We start from the raw sequence: 21,969 nt of genomic DNA, 5'->3' as shown, positions 1-21,969 counted from the left end.
ATATGAGATAGATAGGTAGATAGATATGAGATAAATAGAGAGAGACCGATATATAGATAGATAGAAAGGAGATAGATAGATTGATATGAGATAAATAGAGATAGATGACAGATAGATAGATGGATAATCTTCGTAATTAACCTTTTCCTACAAAGCTATAGAACAACAGGTCCCTTTTTATTATTAAATAAAAAAAATCTTCCCATCTATTATAAGTATATAAAACAACACCTTCATTTGCACATCCTAACATAAAAAAATGAGCCAATCTTCTATGTCAACTGATTCTTTTGATTATTGTCCTTTTATTAACATTCAAAAGAAATCTATATACATATGTACAATATATAGAGATTTATATATATAAAACATCCCACATTGGTACAGTCGTGTGTTTTTTTACAAGCTGTTTCTTTCAGTACCAGGTGAATGTTCTAGCTCCAGGTTCCTCGATGGGGTGGGGGGAGGAGGCAGAAGCTAGGCACAGATCCAAATCTGCTGCATTCAGGTGTGGACAGGCTGTTCCTGGTGATGTACGCTTCCATGATGGGCATGACGCGTATGTATGGCACACATAATGAACACAACATTGTGTACACACCCAACGAAGAAGAGTTGTGCTACAATGTATCAGCTTTACAGACTTCCTCTACATCTATGTACAAATCAGAATAAAATGTCCACGAACAGGATGGAGTCATGAGCAGCATTAGGTTGCTGCAGACATTTCATTGGTTTATAGATGACGTTTTTTTTTCTATGATTGTTAAAATAAGACATGTTCTCTTTTTATGACAGGAGTTTAGCTTGCGTAGATACAAATGCGTGAAATATATTGAATTCCACATCTATGCATGTGGGTCGCAAATGGAAACGCTTAAGCATTAAACTTAGATAATGGATTGCAAAGGATTCATAGATATCCTTGAGCTCGATAAATGCAACCCTACACAAATGTATTAAATAAGATGACCTCCATTCACATACTATTGAAAGGGAGGACTATCAATGCAATACAAATGCTTCATAGGGATTTATTGAGGTTTGTTGACAATGCAATGTGATGGAGCAGTCATATGATGACTACGAACCTGGGAAATGACAGACTCTAAGACAGTGGTCTTGAAAGTGTGGACTTTAGATGTCGCAAAACTACAACTCGCAGCATGCCCGGCAGCCAATGGCTGTCCAGTCTTGCTGCAAGTTGTAGTTTTGCAACATATGGAGGTCAACACTTTGAAGACCACTGCTCTATGACTTGAGAATGAAGCCAAGGTAGATGCCTTCTAAAGCATTTTGACAGAGAGGTTAAATTACCTGGCTACATATTAGAATAGTAATGGAAGAAGTGATGGTCCAGAGGTCCAGTTCTGTCATCTGCCATGTTGAATTACGACCTATAAGGTATACCACCCTCAACAATGTCTGCATGTAGCATCACACTCTACTGTGCTCCACATAGATTGGATCCATTCTTTGTCACCCTCGTGGGGCAAATTAAGACCCTATCCTTACCAGTCCATTATGATTCTCCTTAACATCGAAAGTATCATCACTTGAAACTACCACCGCCTTTTACACAGACAATTTCCACTATATTCAACCATCAACAATCACTCAGCCTAAAAGTTTTTTTTCTTTTTTAATTTGACACTGTGTTAAGTTGCTTGGAGTTTTCGTAGATATTTTCTCGTTTCCAAATACCTATCCGAAGGCACCGTAGTCCGAAATCCAGACGTTTATCCCATCTTATATACTTTGGGAATTCAGTATCGTTTTCCTGCAGTAGTTGTGTTATCGGGAGTTGTCGACGTCGGCAGCTTGGATTATACTGCTTCTGGTAGTGCACGGTACATCCCTGTAGAGGGTGTGGTAAACACCAGGGGGGAGGCTGTTAGATTTGCACATGTGTTCCTAGTGCCTGAAGATTTTGTATGCTGGATAGGATTTTTTTCTGATGGCCGGCTAGTGTGATGCCCATTTTGTTCAGTTCACTAAAAACGATAGAAAGGATGATATCAATTAAAGGCAATTGCGATGGTTTGGCACACAAGATAAATTTACAAATTAGCATTTGCTCAGGAAAGATAAGAAGGTGGAGTATGACAAGATGACCCAGTCAATGGGCCATGCCTGATTAAAAGACACAATTGAGAGTTGCATATTAAGCATTAGACCCATTTGTGAAAACTTTTGATATGTTGTCCAGACATGATTGCACCAAGGCTCAGTCCTAACACTCGCTGTCATCGTGAGTTATAGATATTATAGTCTATAGTGTGCATCAGTCAGATTGGATGGCTAACTGGGGAGTGAAGTGCGCTACCATGCACTTCTCCTGGCTATAGCATATGATCGTACCTGGTCTCAGTTCTGAGTCCTCCTGTGATTGTGAGTAATAGCCGGCTGAAGTATGTGGCAGGCCGTCCAATACAACTCTTTCACCCCATAATAATGCAGTGAAAGTGTTGAATTTGACTGACAGCCGGCGGTTGAAGTGCACACTTCAGCTGGCTATTATTCATCATCGCAGTGGTTGTCAGGCTGAGACCCACTATGATCAAAATTTTTAAAAGGTCTAGATGATGTCAAAAGTTATTACAAATGAAATTAATGACATGATGACAGAACTTGGTTACTGGTGTCTGTCACTTCTGGGTTTGGGTGACGTGAAGTCACATGGCCGATCAACCAATTAGCGGCTGAGGCGGGACATCACTGCGACCGCTGATTAAATGTGCACCCGTGTGACCTCATGACACCTAAACCTGGAGGCGATTGTTTCCCAACCAGGTTGCCTCCAGCTGTTGAAAAACTACAACTTCCAGAATGCCGGGACAGCCTTTGGCTGGGAGTTGTAGTTTTGCTACAGTTAGAGACAATCATTGCCGTAGACTAATGTAGTGGAAAAGGCAGACTTGATTGATAGCCAGGCAGTGAAGTGCACGCAGCCACGCACTTCAGGCAGCTATTACTGATGACTGAAACCCAGCACAATCTAAACTTTTAACATGTCTGAGCCACATGTCATTTTTGACACTAATGTTTTTAAGGGAATTTGTCACATCGAAAGTGTGGTAAGCGTGTTATGAAGCAGGAGGTATATAGATTAATTCTAGAAATGTAACTCTCTAATTTAAGTTATTCTGATTTTAGGAGTCCAGTGGATGGGACTACTCAGGGATCGAAAACCTTCCCCCTAAGCTATCAACTAATAATTTGGACTTCACAAAGGGGTACTCCAGTGGAACCCATTTTTTTTTACTCAACTGGTGCCAGAAAGTTAAACAGATTTGTAAATTACTTCTAATCAAAAATCTTAATCCTTCCAGTAATTATCAGCTGCTGTATGCTCCAGAGGAAGTTTGGTTTTTCTTTTCTGTCTGACCACAGTGCTCTCTGCTGCCACCTCTGTCCATGTCAGGAACTGTCCAGAGCAGGAGAGGTTTACACATCAGCAACACATCAGTCTGTCCTTCAATCTTTTTCACAAACTTAAACAGTAACTATCCTTTTAGAAAACACAGAGATATGTCAAAAGTTTTCAGCGGTGGGGGATTGAGTGTTGAGACCCCCACCAATTATTAGAGCCCTGCTTGTCCCCACTGTCACACTCACTGAAAAAGGTCTCCAATTACTTTCTATGGATCCACTCTTCATTGCACAATTGGGGGGAGAAGCAGGGTTCAGCCGCAATCCTCTCCCTCCTGTTTTTATCGATTGTTTAGGGTCTCAGCACCCAGACCACCATCAATGAAAGCTTTTGACATGACACAACAACAATTTTTGCCCTGTGTGGATATAGCAGGTGCCGTGATTTTACATTTATACTACTACTATACTTGTGAAGTCTCCTATCACAGAGCACAGCTGTTATACATCCTGGGTGCCAACAATTTTAGCAATAATTTAGTATGGATTTTATAATATAATGGTTTCTCTTTAAATAGGATATATTATCTACATGTAGTGGGAAAATCCATTCATAAAGTATAAGAGTTGAAGTGAATCATGCATTGGAGATAAGATGAACTCTGAAAATTTCCGATTTTGCCGATTTGACAATTGAGAATTTTCTTATTTCGGAGCTGTATTCTCTCCTTTTATGGCTTTACAATTACAGATGTGTCATCCCTTATTGCCACAAAACCTGACATATCCTGAAACATATCCCAATGAAATACTGTATCAATTGCAAATGAAAAGTTGACTGTTTATTTGTGTATTATTACTGCAGCTTCAGTTGTGTCTAAAATTGAAAAGTGTTGTTGCTTGACAGGATATAAGTCAAATTTACATGAAGCTAAAGTGGCAATTCTGAAATCTCATGTCTAGATCACATATTTAAAGGGGTACTCTTATCCCCTATCCAAAGGGACCCCCGCAATCTCAGCTGCGGCACCCCAGAAATCCAGTGCACGGATGACTGGCAATGGGGTGCGGAGGCTCGTGACGTCACAGTCACGCCCCGCTCGTGACATCGTGGCCACGCACCCCCAAGGCAAGTTTATGGGAGGGGGCGTAACCGCCTTAGGGGATAAGATGTCTAAGGAGAGAGTACCCCTTTAAGAAGCTTTTATGTGGCTCTAATGGGATTTTCTGTGGTTTTAATTAACTTGGTTTAGGTCATCATGGAATTCTAGGATCCTCTTATGCTAAGTTCACATGGGAAAAAATACAGAAGTAAATTTTTGTCTGGTTAAATCCTGGTAAATAAACTGACACCACATGTCAACCAGACGGACCCCTTGACTTCCGGTTCTGGTGCGGCCCATGTAGGCAGCTCCTGAGGAGAGCTCCCGCTCCCCCCGGCATGTACAGCTATACACCGGCCCCTAGACACTCACCACAGGTCCTGCAGCTCCTCTGTGCCCCTGTGGAGTGTCAGGCATGGAGCACTTTCTTCAGCGCGGTGGCCTGACAGCGTCACAGCAGCCCGCACTCCCGGTCTCAGCAACATGCCGCGCAGCTAACATGGCTGCCGCCAGCCCAGCACTGCCAGCTGCAGCAGAGACACTGACACTGCCACCACTGATGTCCCTGGCAAGGGTGGCTGATATGGAGGTGGCCAGCAGGCTGCCCAGCCACCCCAGACATCCAGCTGTGATCCAGGCACTCCATGGTGCCTCAGAACATAAAGATTACGACCTGCTCGCTGCTGAGATGGCGCTCCGTATCACCCCAAATGTGCAACACATCGTTGAGGAAGTTTTAAAGACTACATTGCAGAATTTACAACTTGAGGTAGAGGGGCACTCTGGCCACTTAAATGAGGTGGAACAGCGGGTGTCTAATCTGGAAGAGAGAGATGACTTCGTAGCACTGAATCTGAACTTGCCAGGGTGAATGAAAAGCTGGAAAATCTAGAAAACAGGTCCTAGCAAAATAATTTACGCATTGTGGGGGTTAAATAAACAGTAGCACCCCCTTACCTGCAACGATTCTGCGAGCGAGACCTCTCTAAGGCCCTGGGTCTCTCCCATCCATGCCGAGTAGAAAGGCAACACAGGATTGGCCCTGCCTCAGCCTTCTCACGAGATATTCCAGCAGCATTGACAAATCGCCCACACCAAGTTAACCTCCGCCTTCTGGACTTTTATGATAAAGTAGAAATACTGTAAGCCTATCGGCGCTTACAGCATCCATTAGTGATTCATGGCATGCGCCTCTTACTCTTTAAGGACTTTTCTGTTGATGTGGCAAAACATAGGAGAGCCTTTAGTGCCATAAGTACATCGCTCTTTAAAGCCAATAGTCAGTTCCAGTTCTAGTCCTCGGCAATACTAAGGGTGTTTCATGTTGATTGGACTTTATCTGTCTACAAAACGCCAGAAGAGGCAGCTTCTTCCCTTAAACCGGTCCTTCTCCCTACAACACTCCACTCGGACAAGGTCACCACGCAGTGGCAGGTCTCGTTCCCCCAGAGAGAATCATCATTCCAGGTCGGCCATGAGAGATGACACTGGTTCACCTGCTCTGTGGGACCAGCGCAGACATCACCACTCCCCAAGATGCGGCCACGGTGGTTGTCGGCAATCTTCACCTGACTGAGAACTCCCTCTCCTGCTATACTACTCTTCTGAGGGGCGTACGGACTCCTTCTTGGACATGATCAGGCCCGAAGGCTAATCTTAGGTTTTATGTCTTCCTCATTGACTTTTAGTCGCATTGTTCTTTGGGTCTTTTCAGTATAAGTTTATATGATATTATTGTTTACTGCCTATAGTGATCTTCCGGGGGGCTCATTCTTCACTTTATGTAGGTGGCTGGGGGGTTAGGGGGTGATGGCTCACCCTCCCACTATTATATATTTCTTTTTTGACAACCCCCTATCCCTATGTCGCTAAGTCCCTCACCCATAAGAAGGGAGTCTGGGTCACTTGACGACCCTACGTTTTTATTGTTATTCCTTTTTTGCTTTCTGTTTTTTTTATATACCGTATTTTTCGCCCTATAGGACGCACCGGCGTATAAGACGCACCCAATTTATAGGTGCAAAATCTAAAAAAATAAAGATTCTGAACCTAACAGTGGTCTTCAACCTGCGGACCTCCAGATGTTGCAAAACTACAACTCCCAGCATGTCCGCATGCTGGGAGTTGTAGTTTTGCAACATCTGGAGGTCCGCAGGTTGAAGACCACTGGATAGGAGGTAATACTCACGTGTCCCCGCCGCTCCGGACTCGTCACCGCTGCCCTGGATGTCGCTCCATCGCTGTCGCCGCGTCCCCGTGGTGTCCCTGACTCTCCAGACGACTTCTTCCCCGGGATCCACGCTCTCCGTCGCCGTCATCACGTCACTACTCATGCCCCTACTTCCCCTAATTTTGCCCTATTACTATGATTATGTCATGGAACCTCAAGGGCCTTCGCTCCCCTCATAAGAGGAGGCTCTTTCTTCATTACCTTAAACGCTTCTGTCCGGATATTGTTTATGGCTCCTCAACTAAGGATGGGAAGTCGGGGGTTCATACCCTTATACATAAATCGTTTATGTTTAACTTTGTTTCCCATACAGCAGACACAGAGGGCAGGATATCACAGTTACTCTTGGAACACAATGGGGAGTCTATCAGTATTTACAATGTATATGCCCCTAATGGTGAGAATAGGACATTCTTCAGTGATCTTACTGCAAGACTGCAAAATGACGGGATCCCGGGGAAAATACTGGGGGGTGACCTAAATACGGTATTAGATCCATTTGTTGACCGCAAGAGTTCACGCCCCCTAACCATGTTCGAGCATGTTTATGGAACAATTAGGTCTGCAGGACTTCTGGCATCTGACTCATCTGGACTAAAGATGAGCGAACTTTTGAAAAATTCAATTCGGACGATTCGCCGAAAAAATTTGGTTCCATTCAAATTTATTTGCGGCAAATCTATATTAAAAATGGCTATTTGTGAACTACAGAGAGCCTCAATTGGGGTGTAGAACACATTGTTTTGTTCTAACACGCATATGGAGTGTGCTGGGGTAGTGAAATAATATTGTTATTCAGTATGACATGCAGATTACAGGCATCCCTTTTAGAATCACTGCCGCAGAGTGGCACAATGACAGAGCCTGGAGGTGGCATCAGTGTCAGGAGACCATATAGTGGCTGAATGACATAGCGTGGAGGTGTTGGCAGCATGAGGAGACCATAGAGTGGCTGAATGACACAGCATGGAGGTGTTGGCAGCATGAAAAGACCATATAGTGGCTGAATGACACAGCTTGGAGTTGGCAGCAGCATGCATAGACACTAGGGCTTCACAATCCCTAAGATTAAAAGACACATTTTGAAATTTAAATTGGAGATTTAGGGTAGCTAGTGCTACCATAAAAAATGTTTTAGGCCCAGACCAGGGCCCAGCATTATCAGTAAACCATATATTGGCTGAATAACACAAGCTGGAGTTGGCTGAAGCATCAGGAGACAATATGGTGTCTGAATGGCACAGCCTGGAGTTGGCAGAAGCATGAGGAGACCATTGAAATTTAAGATTTTTAAATTTAAGATTTTGAAATTGAAATTCACTACTCTGCCTGGCATACTTAGTGCGTATATGCGGGGAGTACAATTTGCTTCACTACGCTTAAAACAGTATTTGTCTAGAACAGCAGCAGGTGTGTACTTTTGCCTGGACTTTCACAGTATCTAGGCCCTTGACAGATTAACAGGTACAAAATAGTACACTACTTAGATGTCGGTATGTGGTATGCATTTATGAGTGCAGAAAAATGAGGAACAGTACGCTTAAAAAAACGTATTTTAGTAAAACACCAGCCGGTGATTACTTTTGCCTGAACTTTCACAGTATCTAGGCCCTTGACAGATTAACTGGTTTTAAATAGTACACTACTTAGAGGTAGGTATGTGGTATGCACTTATGAGGGCAGAAAATGCACTACAGTACACTTAAAAAAGTATCTGAGTACAACACCAGGCAGTGAGTACTTTTGCCTGGACTTTCACAGTATCTAGGCCCTTGACAGATTAACAGGTTTAAAATAGTACACTACTTAGATGTAGGTATGCACTTATGAGGGCAGATAAATGCCCTACAGTACGCTTAATAAATGTATTGGAGTAAAACACCAGCCGGTAATTACTTATGGCTGTCCTTTCACAGTATGTAGGCCCTTAACAGGTACAAAATAGTACACTTCTTAGATATACGTATGTGGTATGCACTACAGTACACTTAAAAAAGTAACTTAAAAAAGTAAAGAGTAAAAACACAAGCCAGTGAGTATTTTGCCTGGACTTTCACAGTATTTAGGCCCTTGACAGATTAATAAGTACAAAATAGTACACTACTTAGATGAAGGTATGTGGTATGCACTTATAAGGGCAGAAAAATGCAGTACAGTATGCATAAAAAACGTATTTTAGTAAAACACAAGCTGGTGATTACTTTTGCCTGAACTTTCACAGTATTTAGGCGCTTGACAGATTAACAGATTTAAAGTAGCATACTACTTAGAGGTAGGTATGTGGTATGCACTTATGAGGGCAGAAAAATGTGCTACAGTACGCTTAATAAACGTATTGAAGTAAAACACCAGCCGGTGATTACTTTTGGCTGTCCTTTCACAGTATGTAGGCCCTTAACAGGTACAAAATAGTACACTTCTTAGATATACGTATGTGGTATGCACTTATGAGGGCAGAAAAAATGCTCTACAGTACACTTAAAAAAGTATCTTAAAAAAGTAAAGAGTAAAAACACAAGCCAGTGAGTATTTTTGCCTGGACTTTCACAGTATTTAGGCCCTTGACAGATTAAGAAATACAAAATAGTACACTACTTAGATGAAGGTATGTGGTATGCACTTATAAGGGCAGAAAAATGCAGTACAGTATGCATAAAAAAACTTATTTTAGTAAAACACAAGCTGGTGATTACTTTTGCCTGCACTTTCACAGTATTTAGGCCCTTAACAGATTAACAGATTTAAAATAGCATACTACTTAGAGGTAGGTATGTGGTATGCACTTATGAGGGAAGAAAAATGTGCTACAGTATGCTTAATAAACGTATTGGAGTAAAACACCAGCCGGTGATTACTTTTGGCTGTCCTTTCAAAGTATGTAGGCCCTTGACAGATTAACAGGTACAAAATAGTACACTACTTAGATGTATGTATGAGGTATGCACTTATGAGGGCAGAAAAATGCGGTACAGTATGCTTAAAAAAATGTGTTTTAGTAAAACACCAGCTGGTGATGACTTTTGCCTGGACTTTCACAGTATCTAGGCCCTTGACAGATTAACAGGTACAAAATAGTACACTACTTAGATGTACAATGTGGTATGCACTTATGAGGGCAGAAAAATGTGGTACAGTACGCTTAAAAAAAACATATTTTTGCACAACACCAGCAGAACACAACAGTGCTGTAGCGCAAAAAAACTGTGTACTAAACACAAAATTGCACTCTGTCGCAGACTATTAGGAATGGACTGTGGGGTATGATACTGTCAACAGACTAGTATAACCAGCAGATGATTTGTTGTGGAACAAAGACACAGAATTGCGCTGAAAAATTATTCCTGCCTCCTTTGCTATGGTTTATGAAGTTTATGCAGCTTGTTGAAATGTATGAGGCAACACACAGCTCTCTGCCTCTCTCTGTAATACTATGCTGAAGAAAGTGACTCAGCGGGCGAAAAACCTGCTTTACTAGCATTAGATGCCGAAAATGCTTTTGATAATGGACCGAGCGGACCTCCATGGTTCTTTTCGTAACTATTTAACAGGGGTTTACAGGGCTCACCCAGGGTATCCTCTCGGCCCCTATTTATCTATTTAAAGGGACGAGAAAAGGCTGTCCTCTTTCCCCCCTCCTATTTGACCTGGCGCTCGAGCCTCTGGCTAGATCTTTTTTGACCTCCAATATATACTCGGGGATACAAGTGGCAGGGAAAGAGGTTAAGCTCACCATGTTCGCAGATGATGCCTTACTATTCATTAATTCCCCGGACACGTCGTTAGGACGTATCTTAACTAATTTGCACCTTTTTGGGGGGTTTTCGGATTATAAAATAAATCTCAATAAATTGGAATTGTTTGCCTTGTGAACTAACCTGCCACGTTGGCTCCCTACTGTAGCAGGGCTGGGTATCAGGATTGCCCCCCTCCTCCATTACCTACTTGGGGATCAAGGTGGGCAGAACTCTGGATACGATCTATACTCTGAATTACCCACCCCTTTTTTCTAAAATACCAGTGGAATTGTCGAGATGGGAAGGCCTTCCGCTCTCTTTATGGGCAGAAGCCTCTTTATCCCTTGCAGACCCTCCCCTTCCTGTTGAAGCATGTAGATGTATGCAATCTTAATTCAGCCTTTACAAAAGTTATAAGGGTGGGCAAGCAGTTGCGAATCTGCTATCGCCACAGTCTCTGCAGTCCAAATTCGATTTACCCCACACACACATTTTTCCTTTACTTCAACTGCACTCTTTTATGACTACTCGCTTGAGAAATCTGGACAAGGAATCGCTAGACCATAAATTAGACTTTGTCATAGGCACTAGTCCTCGGAAAATTACTATATCTACCATTTAACCTGCTCTTAGACGAGTACTTCTCATAATAGACGCGGCTACTGTCTTTTCCTCTTGGTCACCTTGGGTCCCGGGAGACGATATTTCCGAATGTGTATTGAATGGCTGACAAGTAGTCCGCCATTGCATTATCAATGAGCGATGGCGTGAAACTTACTTCAAGTTTGCACAAGGTTCTTTATGGTTTCAATATCCGCACAATATACAGCATCAGAAATAATTTATATTGTTACACTATTTAGCTCTACTGAATGGTACTGTTTGGGTTCCTTTGGCGGAACACTAGGGGCCTTGCGGCTTCTCTCACAGAACTAGATCAAGTGGTTTAAATACTATTAGAGTTTGGCCTTCCATACGTAATTTTGTAACCATATCAGATTTTCCCCTTACCAAGTCTAACTGTACTTGTTTTCTAACTCATGTACCGATTCTGGGATATTTGATGTGTACTCATTCAGGGATCACGTGATTGGTCTCTAAGCTCCCCCCCTTCCTGGTCCTTTCCTTCTATTGTTTTATTATACTGTCCAAATGTACTGTATTATTAATTATATGGCTCTGTCATATGTTTTGTTTAATTGTTTTTGCCCACTTGCTGGCGTTTCTTTATGTTGTTTTTGTTTTATTGTTTTGCCTAATTATAAAATTGAAATAAAATATGCTTAAAAAAAAAAATTGGATCCTTTGGGATCCGTCATTGTTCAATGTACCACAGACCGTTCGGCTTAGTTTTACATAGATATGAGATAGATAGATAGATAGATAGATAGATAGATAAAAAGATATGAGATAATGAGATAAATAGATAGACATGAGATAGATAGATAGATAGATAGATATGAGATAGATAGAAAGATATGAGATAGATATGAGATAGATAGATATATAGATAAATATGAGATAGATAGATAGATAGATAGATAGCAAATACCGCAGATACAGTGTATCTAAATGAAGACATAGAGGTAATAAGCAATAACATATAATGAAGACATGCCCCAACCTGTTGCTTAGGTACAACACAGAATCTAGGGTGACATATCCCGCCATTGTGAAGTGTTCCATATACTGACTCATCTTGATAGCCTCCAGCCATTCCTCCACACTCGTCACTGTAAATGCTTCTTGCATGTTTGGGTCTTGCCTGGAAAAGGAATAAGGAGAAATTAAATTTACGATAATTTGTAAATTTCACGTCAACTAACAATGGAGACATCAATTTTATGGCACAATTGTATGAGCCCCAACCGTTTTAAAAGGGGAGGTAAGTAGGTACATCTTAAAGAGAACCTGTGATCAATTTCATGCTGCCTGAACCACAAGTCATTGGGGTGGTCTCTGGCAGGATCTACCTGCCCCTCTGTCCAGCTATCAATTAGAACTGGTAGAATTTGGGGAAGCCACAGGGACTACCTTGATGACTCTTTGTTCAGGCAGTATGAAAGTGGGGAAAGGTTATTTCTTTTTATAACAATCTGTAGAACCTATATAGGAGACCCTGTCTGCGATGGATTATCCATATTCACAATAAAAGTTCTTCACACTGTCTTTACATTCAGTAAGACCAATAATTTTTCTGTATGTAAGGAAAAGACTATGAAGGAGCATCGGGCGACACCCTGACCGGCCTGCCTGGCACTAAATAGCTGCACTCCAACTGTCCCGCAGCAACCCATCCACCCTCCTCAGAAATAAAATGTATTACTATGTTTCTTTCTTTTATTTAAGGAAAAATTTTAGTGCCCCATATGGGTTATTTACGTAGTCTGTAAAAATTCTTACACAATTATTTTGTGCCTTATTCTATTTTAACACAACATTAATTTTAAAATGTAGTTGGTACGCCAGCATGAACGTGTACTAAAATTAACAACGTGCGCAGGGTGTATTTTCAACCTATTAAAGAGTAATTAGTTATATTATACATTTTTTCTATAATTAACATTAATGCAGTAGCTTTGTATCATAATGCAGAACAAGAACAGTTGTTAAAGTGGGTGTTAATGTCCTTTTCTACAGACGTATTCACTTTCTGTAAGCCAGGTTGGACCTGGAACACATATGCGACTTTTAACCCCTTAAGGACCGAGGGTTTTTCCGTTTTTGCATTTTCGTTTTTTGCTCCTTGCCTTTAAAAAATCATAACTCTTTCAATTTTGCACCTAAAAATCCATATGATGGCTTATTTTTTGCGCCACCAATTCTACTTTGTAATGATGTCAGTCATTTTGCCCAAAAATCTACGGCGAAACAGAAAAAAAAATCATTGTGAGACAAAATTGAAAAAAAAAATGCTGTTTTGTAACTTTTGGGGGCTTCCGTTTCTACGTAATACATTTTTCGGTAAAAATGACACCTTATCTTTATTCTGTAGGTCCATACGATTAAAATGATTCCCTATTTATATAGGTTTAATTTTGTCGTACTTCTTGAAAAAATCATAACTACATGCAAGAAATTTTATACGTTTAAAATTGTCATCTTCTGACCCCTATAACTTTTTTATTTTTGCGCATATGGGGCGGTATGAGGGCTTATTTTTTGCGCCGTGATCTGAAGTTTTCAGCAGTACCATTTTTGCATTGATAGGCCTTATTTTTATTCATTTTTCATGATATAAAAAGTGACCAAAATGCACTATTTTGGACTTAGGAATTTTTTCACGCGTACGCCATTGACCGTGCTGTTTAATTAACGATATATTTTTATAATTCGGACATTTCCGCACGTGGTGATACCATGCCGGTTAGCTCAGTGGGCTAATCGCGGCATCCCGAATAGCTTACAGGACAGCAGGAGGGTCCCTACCTGCCTCCTCGCTGTCCGATCGCCGAATGACTGCTCAGTGGCTGAGATCCAGGCATGAGCAGTCAAGCGGCAGAATCATCGATCACTGGTTTCCAATGAGAAACCAGTGATCAATAATAAAGAAAGATCAGTGTGTGCAGTGTTATAGGTCCCTATGGGAGCTATAACACTGCAAAAAAAAAGTGAAAAAAAAAAGTGAATAAAGATCATTTAACCCCTTCCCTATTAAAAGTTTGAATCACCCCCTTTTCCCATAAAAAAAAAACCACAGTGTAAATAAAAATAAACATATATGGTTTCACTTTAGACGCGGCGTTCAACTTTGAACGCCGCTTCTAAAGGGTTAATAGCGTGCGGCACAGCGATCAATGCCGCGCGCTATTAGCCACGGGCCCGACCCGCTATGAGGCGGGGCCACGCCGTGGCCCCGCGTTATAGATTGGGAGCGGACACATGATGTTCCAGTATGTCATGTGTCTTTAACCCCTTAACGACGCAGGACGTATATTTACGTCCTGCTCCGGCTCCCGCGATATGAAGCGGGATCGCGCCGCGATCCCGCATCATATCGCGTGGGTCCCGGCGCTAATCAACGGCCGGGACCCGCGGCTAATACCACACATCGCCGATCGCGGCGATGTGCGGTATTAACCCTTTAGAAGCGGCGGTCAAAGCTGACTGCCGCTTCTAAAGTGAAACTGAAAGTATCCCGGCTGCTCAGTCGGGCTGTTCGGGACCGCCGCGGTGAAATCGCGGCGTCCCGAACAGCTGATCGGACACCGGGAGGGCTCTTACCTGCCTCCTCGGTGTCCGATCGACGAATGACTGCTCCGTGCCTGAGATCCAGGCAGGAGCAGTCAAGCACCGATAACACTGATCACAGGCGTGTTAATACACGCCTGTGATCAGGATGAGAGATCAGTGTGTGCAGTGTTATAGGTCCCTATGGGACCTATAACACTGCAAAAAAAAAAAGTAAAAAAAAAGTGTTAATAAAGGTCATTTAACCCCTTCCCGAATAAAAGTTTGAATCACCCCCCTTTTCCCATAAGAAAAATAAAACAGTGTAAAAAAAAATTAAAATAAACATATGTGGTATCGCCGCGTGCCTAAATGTCCGAACTATAAAAATATATCATTAATTAAGCCGTACGGTCAATGGCGTACGCGCGTACGTGTTAATAAAGGTCATTTAACCCCTTCCCGAATAAAAGTTTGAATCACCCCCCTTTTCCCATAAGAAAAATAAAACAGTGTAAAAAAAAATTAAAATAAACATATGTGGTATCGCCGCGTGCCTAAATGTCCGAACTATAAAAATATATCATTAATTAAGCCGTACGGTCAATGGCGTACGCGCAAAAAAATTCCAAAGTCCAAAAAAGCGTATTTTGGTAACTTTTTATAACATTAAAAAATGAATAAAAAGTGATCAAAAAGTCAGATCAAAACAAAAATCATACCAATAAAATCTTCAGATCACGGCGCAAAAAATGAGTCCTCATACCGCCCCGTACGTGGAAAAATAAAAAAGTTATAGGGGTCAGAAGATGACATTTTTAAACGTATAAATTTTCCTGCATGTAGTTAGGATTTTTTCCAGAAGTGCGACAAAATCAAACCTATATAAGTAGGGTATCATTTTAACCGTATGGACCTACAGAATAATGATAAGGTGTAATTTTTACCGAAATATGCACTGCGTAGAAACGGAAGCCCCCAAAAGTTACAAAATGGCGTTTTTTTTCGATTTTGTCGCACAATGATTTTTTTTTCCGTTTTGCCGTGCATTTTTGGGTAAAATGACTAATGTCACTGCAAAGTAGAATTGGCGACGCAAAAAATAAGCCATAATATGGATTTTTAGGTGGAAAATTGAAAGGGTTATGATTTTTTAAAGGTAAGGAGGAAAAAACGAAAGTGCAAAAACGGAAAAACCCTGAGTCCTTAAGGGGTTAAGGAGTTAAATGGAGATGCAACTTTTTTTCTTCATAAATAGCGACTATCACATTTGATAAATACATGATCACTGCAAAGTAAAAAAAATATAAAAAATTTACTACGTGAGCAGATTTCAGAAATGTGCTTTGGAATAAGCAAAATTCAAAAAGTCGCAGCGTGTATAGAAAAGTTGCATGTGGCAAGTATGTGCGACTATTTTACGCAAAAAAAATCTACTACAGGGCTTGATAAATCTCCTTCTATAAAGTTATATTTACTAGATGACTTGCAATGCACGATGGAGGCAAATTCTTTCAAATTTTATGTATGCATCAAATTCTCAAAGTTTTGCAAATGCTTGTTAGGGGTCCTTAAGTGGTTAATTCCAAATTTAAAAGTTTGTCCTTGTCACGTGATAAACACATAATATAGTTGAATGACTTGTTACAAGGCAACTCTGATAAATGTTCCGACACTCAAGTCATCACTGAACCAGGAGAGGTTGTAATCCTCTGGAAGTAAGAGGCTGGTCACATAACAATTTTGTTAGCGCTTTTTAGGAAGCGCATATCCCATCCATGTAAAGCTGGGTGAGATATGGGGAATCAAGGAGAGCATTAAACCTCTGCCAATATTTAGCTTTCTAATTTTGGGCTTGGATTTTGTATGGAATGAAAGGCAGGATAGGCAGTGGGGTCTTGCATTCCACTTCATTGGCCAAGCCAGGTTTTCAGATGAGCACAGATCAGCACAGGTGCTGAAAACAGCCTAGCTGGAAGTCAGTCTGTTAGTGAGTGAGGAACTGTACTCCGGAAGGCTGCAACCTTAAAAAGCAGACTGTTGTAACAATTGCCAGTTGTGTGAGGTAACAAATTTAAAGTTTGTTTTGTCAAGTGGCTCATAGTAAACGACTTGTATAGTGAGGGCTAGTGTTTAGCTAGTGCTGGACATGCAGGTTTTGTTTTGTTTTATAAATTTGAAATATGTCACTGTCTCAGACTGTTGTTTACTGCCGTTTGCCCATCTCTACCGAGCTAAACTCCCACAACCCACATTAATCGGGCGACTGTTCTTCTTTCCAAGTATTCCAATTTCTCTGGAAGGGAGAAAAAACTTTTGCAAGACTGAATTATTTTTTGTCAGATTCTAAAGATTCAGGTTTTCATTGCGAGTAGTTGGAATAGATGTGGGTAATAACAATCTACATACACTGCTACAGAAAGAGTTGGTGCCATATAAGCCATGAGTAATGAGTAAATAGTACAGTCTTGATTCTTACCATGTAGAGGTATTAGCGAGTTCATTCAAGGTGCTCGGCGTGCGGATGAATTTATCTAGAATGTTAACAATTTGACCAAACTTGGGTCGGTCACTTCTACACTTTTGCCAGCAATCCAGCATGAGCTGATGTAAGACCACAGGGCAGTCCATGGGGGGAGGCAGGCGGTACCCTTCATCTATTGCTTTAATGACCTGCGAAAAAACATTAACATTCATTATCACTAGAACAAGCCCATTCAATTCTCTTGATCTTCACGTTTAGACTATTTCGGTAGACAAGATTACTCGCTTTTATCTTCACTTTCCTGAGAAGATGTAAACCTTTGAAGTGGATAATACTAATACTAATGAGAAGCTGCCACTTTCTTTTGGGTAATAGACCTTCTTATCATTTTTTTTCTAAAAAGAAAATCATTAAAATTAATTAAAAATTCAGAATATCCAAGAAAAGCGATATTGTTATTGGGAGAATAAAATCGCATTCAGAGTTTTCTTTGTTCCTAATATCGATTAGTTTATTTCCCAATGTAAAAGACCTAGTGATCAGCTGATCACTCATTCATTGGGTGATCATTGGGACTGTGCGGGTGAAAAAATCTGTGCAAACAAAGAATGTGATATAGAGATACTTCCAGCACCAGGATGCGGTATAAAAACGGGTATATTTATTGATTCAAAGACAGGCTACAACACACGGATAACTCTGACGCGTTTCACACTTTCGCGCTTAGTCTTAGAGTCACTCTATGACTAAGCGCGAAAGCGTGAAACGCGTCAGTGTTATCCGTGTGTTGTAGCCTGTCTTTGAATCAATAAATATACCGGTTTTTATACCGCATCCTGGTGCTGGAAGTATCTCTATATTCCGTGAGTGGAGCCGGAGGCGGGGCTGGTGGATCCGCGCACAGCTGCGGGAATACTGGGTGAGCGGTCAATCTCTTCTCCTTGTGAAACAAAGAATGTGCAGCCGACAATGATGTAAGTGAAGGGCCATGCAAACTCATTAAATAAATGCCAACCTGCAAGATCTTTGCTTGTATTGGGTATGGGTTTGCCCATCTAAAAGGGCACTAAAATAGGACCTGTGGCCAATAAAATAAAAATGAGATTGCATTATCATGAAATAGCTTAGGGTGCCCTGATCACACACCCTTTCATGGTTTCTTAATGCACCCTTCCATTCCTTAGATATAAAGGTTTATATTTCGCCTGACAATATAGGGCGTGAACTTAATTTTGATAATGGTAGTGATCATCGGCTGGTGGGCGGGTCCATATAGTCAGGGGGTGTATTAGACATACAGGCTACTCAATGTAAAACATTCACACTCCCTAACTGTATAATCCCACCCATCACTGGACAGTCACTCCCATTATTAAAATTAAGTTCACGCCCATCTGTTTCAGACAAACTATAGACCATCATATCTCAGTAATTGGAGGGTGTATTAAGAAACTGTAAAAAAGGTGCATGATCGGGGTATGCTAAGCTATGTATTGACAGTAAAACCTGGGTTGGCCAAAGGTCCACTTTAAATTACATATTCACTATTTAATACAATGTCATTTTTACCTCCATATGATGTGCTGACTAATTTGCTAATTTTATCTTTTAGCTATAGTTATACAAGGGAATTTGGAGCACTGTATTACCAAAAATACTGTATTTCTTAACTTTTTAAAGATATATAATGAACCATCACAACATTTAGCTAAAGACCAAATTCCCTGTAATTTCATTGAACAATACAATCTGTATACATAATGACCGAGCGTATTTTTCGTCCATTAACCACCCATTATTATTAGTACCCATTATAGAATCTGTGTCCTCAATAATGTATCCTAGGAACCAGAGAAATAATGAATTCACAAAGGTGCTCAATGAGAGTAATAGGTGAATCTGACTGACTTGTGTATTGTTCTAGCATTTACTGCATTATTTTTCTGCATGTACAGGGAATATTACTGGGGCCAGATCTAAGGACCAGGATCCATTATCCTCAATGGAAGCAGGAGTCCTCGAGACACTGCAGGACTTAACATATTTACCTTCCATCCTTCCATTTGCGTCACACTTTTAAATGAATTATCCACAAATGTCACTTTGTTTCTACCATGCTTGCCACTTTTTTTTTGTTTTCTCAGTGAAGGGGCCTCTTAAAATGCCCCAAAAAGTGATGATATGTGCCAAATTTTGGCAATGACTAAGCCAACTAATAGGTGGTGCCACTGTAGAGTCGTCAGTGTAAGATGCGCAAGATTTTCAAACAGCCTGAGCCAGTGTTAAAAACCTGGTACAATCTTAGGGCTCATTCACACTGCGGAATCTCCAGAGATATTCAGGACAGGCAAAACAAGCCAGCACTAGGACCGCATGGAAATGCTCCATCTCAAAGTTGGCAATGCATTTCAGAGTGGATTCCGCCAAATGAATGAACCTGTTCATTCTCTTAGTGGAGACTGGAGTCTGGATTTTCCGCATTCTTTAGTGTGAATGGTGAAGCAGAATTTCATAGAGAACAATGGGAGGCTGCTGCAACGTATTTGCCAATCGGAATTGCACTTGGAAAATACGTAGAGTGAATGGGCCCTTGGGCTGACTTATCTAAATTTACACTTACAGTTTTTGATTATCTCCCACAATAAAAAAAAAAAGGTCAGTTCCACCTACTTTACTGCCTTTTCTCCCCTTTTTTTATTGTATACTGTGTGAACATGGCCTTAAGGGTTTGCCCAGCAAAATCAGAAATATTTATATCAGAAAGTAAAAAAATGCAATAAATAAAGAAAAGAAAGTGAAACGGGAGTGCTTTAGTAACTTTTAATGTGATGAAATGAGCCATAAAAATGGTCCCCCCCATGGACAACACTGGATTTTGGAAATGTATGAAAATGTCTGTACAGCTGACATAAGACACTAAGTTACTTGTAACATAAGGGATCCTAGGTAACTCACATCTTGGTTGGACATCTCCCAATATGGCCTCTCTCCGTAGGAGTTGACTTCCCACATGACTATGCCATAACTCCATACATCACTCGCTGATGTGAACTTCCGATAGGCAATAGCTTCTGGTGCTGTCCACCGGATCGGAATTTTACCTCCCTTACAAGACAAATGAAACAAATAGAATAGAAAAAACATGTGCAACAAATTAGAAATCATACATTTATTTATTTAAAAAATTAAAAGTCGACAGAACAACAAAAACCTAATAATAACAACACTGAATAAGTATACAATAGGCAGATAAAGTGAACTGGTAACCCACTGGATGAAGCAGGTTCTATACTTTGAGGCAACGTGGAAAAATAGATGTGAAATTAAAATAGATGGGCAAGACGAATGGTGAAGGGGTTAAGTTCCTGGAGGAAAGGAAAACATAAAGGCATAAAGGTCATCAGATACATTACATAGCTATTGGCTGAACGCTTGGTCAACCAACAGCAGTCTCTTCCAATCGAGCATGCGTGTCTTCTCAATAGGGAGAAGAAAGAAAGCCACCAAGAACAAATGAATTGAGCAGTTGAAATACAACATGGTCAATCTCTATCTCCCCAACATCTGATGCCAGGATTTTCAGTCAGTCCCACCAAAATTAATAGGTTCCATCCACATTTATCTAATGTGCATGGTCAGCTTAAATGGGCACTCTAATAAAGCTAATGTTTGCTATTGCACTCCTTATCGTCAATAAAAAATCTTTCTAATGTACTTTGTTTAAAATAAAATGAAGTTTTCCATGTTTTATTTGTGTTTAAAAGGGCTGCCACTAGGTGTCTTCCTACTTGCCCAGAGCACATTTCCCCCCATCTCTTGCACAGACTTTGGACTCCTGCTGGTCCGGCAGAAAGGAAATGCAGTCTGGAGTGCTAAGGGTGTGTGTGCAGTCTTATCCAATCATAGCTTATCTCACACGCTGAACTGCTCTGGGATGTGTGTAGCAGAGTGAGGGAGGAAGTTCTCCCCTGTATGGCTTCAGATGATGTCACGCCTGCTGGGGAACGCCCCTTCCCAGTCTGTGAATCTGACTGAGCTGAAAATACAGAGCAATATCAAGGTAGAAAACTAACAATTAAAATAAAGGCAGGGGGTGGTTTATCATGATGGGGGCTGTGAACTGGAGGATTATAAAAAATTAACAGGATTATGAGAGGTATTCTTTAACTACCAGGATAGCAGGCATGGCAGCTGCTATAGTGAACAAGAGGGTACCATTCTAATAAGAGATTCAATACATTTAGTTGTGGAAGATATGGGAACATTTAACACAAACACATAGGGGCTTCATGGTTACTTCTTACACCCCTGTAATAGACACTATGTGAACTCATTATAAAACCTACCCTTGTAGTATAAGCGGCTTCAGGGTCGTCCTCAAGGACTCGAGAGAGACCAAAATCGGAGACTTTGCAAACTAAATTGCTGTTGACCAAGATATTTCTGGCAGCCAGGTCTCTGTGGACGTAGTTCATGTCCGATAAGTATTTCATCCCAGAAGCAATGCCTCGCAGCATCCCTACCAGCTGTATCACTGTGAACTGGCCATCATGTTTCTACGAGAAAGGCGGAACATTCTCATCAATACTGATCATGAGAGATTCATAGGAGAAACGATCAACATACAGAATGCAACAATAAAAAAGAATTAAATAATACAGATAATACACAAGACTTTATTCCATTCACAAGCCAACAATTGTCCCTTATTTTGATGCACATCTACGCCTGGTCATAACGCCTCATAGGCGTCTGCCTTTACAATTTACCATTTGTTAATACATCTGTCCCTGAGTGTCTCTATGGCTTTATACTATATCACAATCACTTCTGAGCAAGAGAGGTACTTCAGAGAAATGGGCCTTATAGACCAGC

General features: G+C 40.9%; 1 protein-coding gene across 3 annotated transcripts in view; it reads right to left on the bottom strand.

The window, feature by feature from the left end:
- Window positions 1-294: 294 nt before the first annotated feature.
- The window catches only part of LOC130361268 (ephrin type-A receptor 3-like), a 319,464-nt gene continuing 297,789 nt past the window's right edge, over window positions 295-21,969 (bottom strand). For all 3 annotated transcript variants that reach the window (XM_056564047.1, XM_056564048.1, XM_056564049.1), the window contains 5 exons: window positions 21,441-21,650; window positions 20,050-20,199; window positions 17,089-17,282; window positions 12,064-12,204; window positions 295-1,994 (listed from right to left, as the gene is read on the bottom strand). In XM_056564047.1, coding sequence (XP_056420022.1) covers window positions 1,895-1,994; window positions 12,064-12,204; window positions 17,089-17,282; window positions 20,050-20,199; window positions 21,441-21,650 — 795 coding nt within the window. In that variant the 3' untranslated portion in view covers window positions 295-1,894. The remainder of the gene's footprint in view (window positions 1,995-12,063; window positions 12,205-17,088; window positions 17,283-20,049; window positions 20,200-21,440; window positions 21,651-21,969) is intronic.

Source organism: Hyla sarda, chromosome 3, assembly GCF_029499605.1.
Source record: "Hyla sarda isolate aHylSar1 chromosome 3, aHylSar1.hap1, whole genome shotgun sequence".
NCBI lineage: Eukaryota > Metazoa > Chordata > Amphibia > Anura > Hylidae > Hyla > Hyla sarda.
The sequence above is the reverse complement of the archived record's forward strand: the minus strand, read 5'-3'. Positions and strand labels throughout refer to the sequence as shown.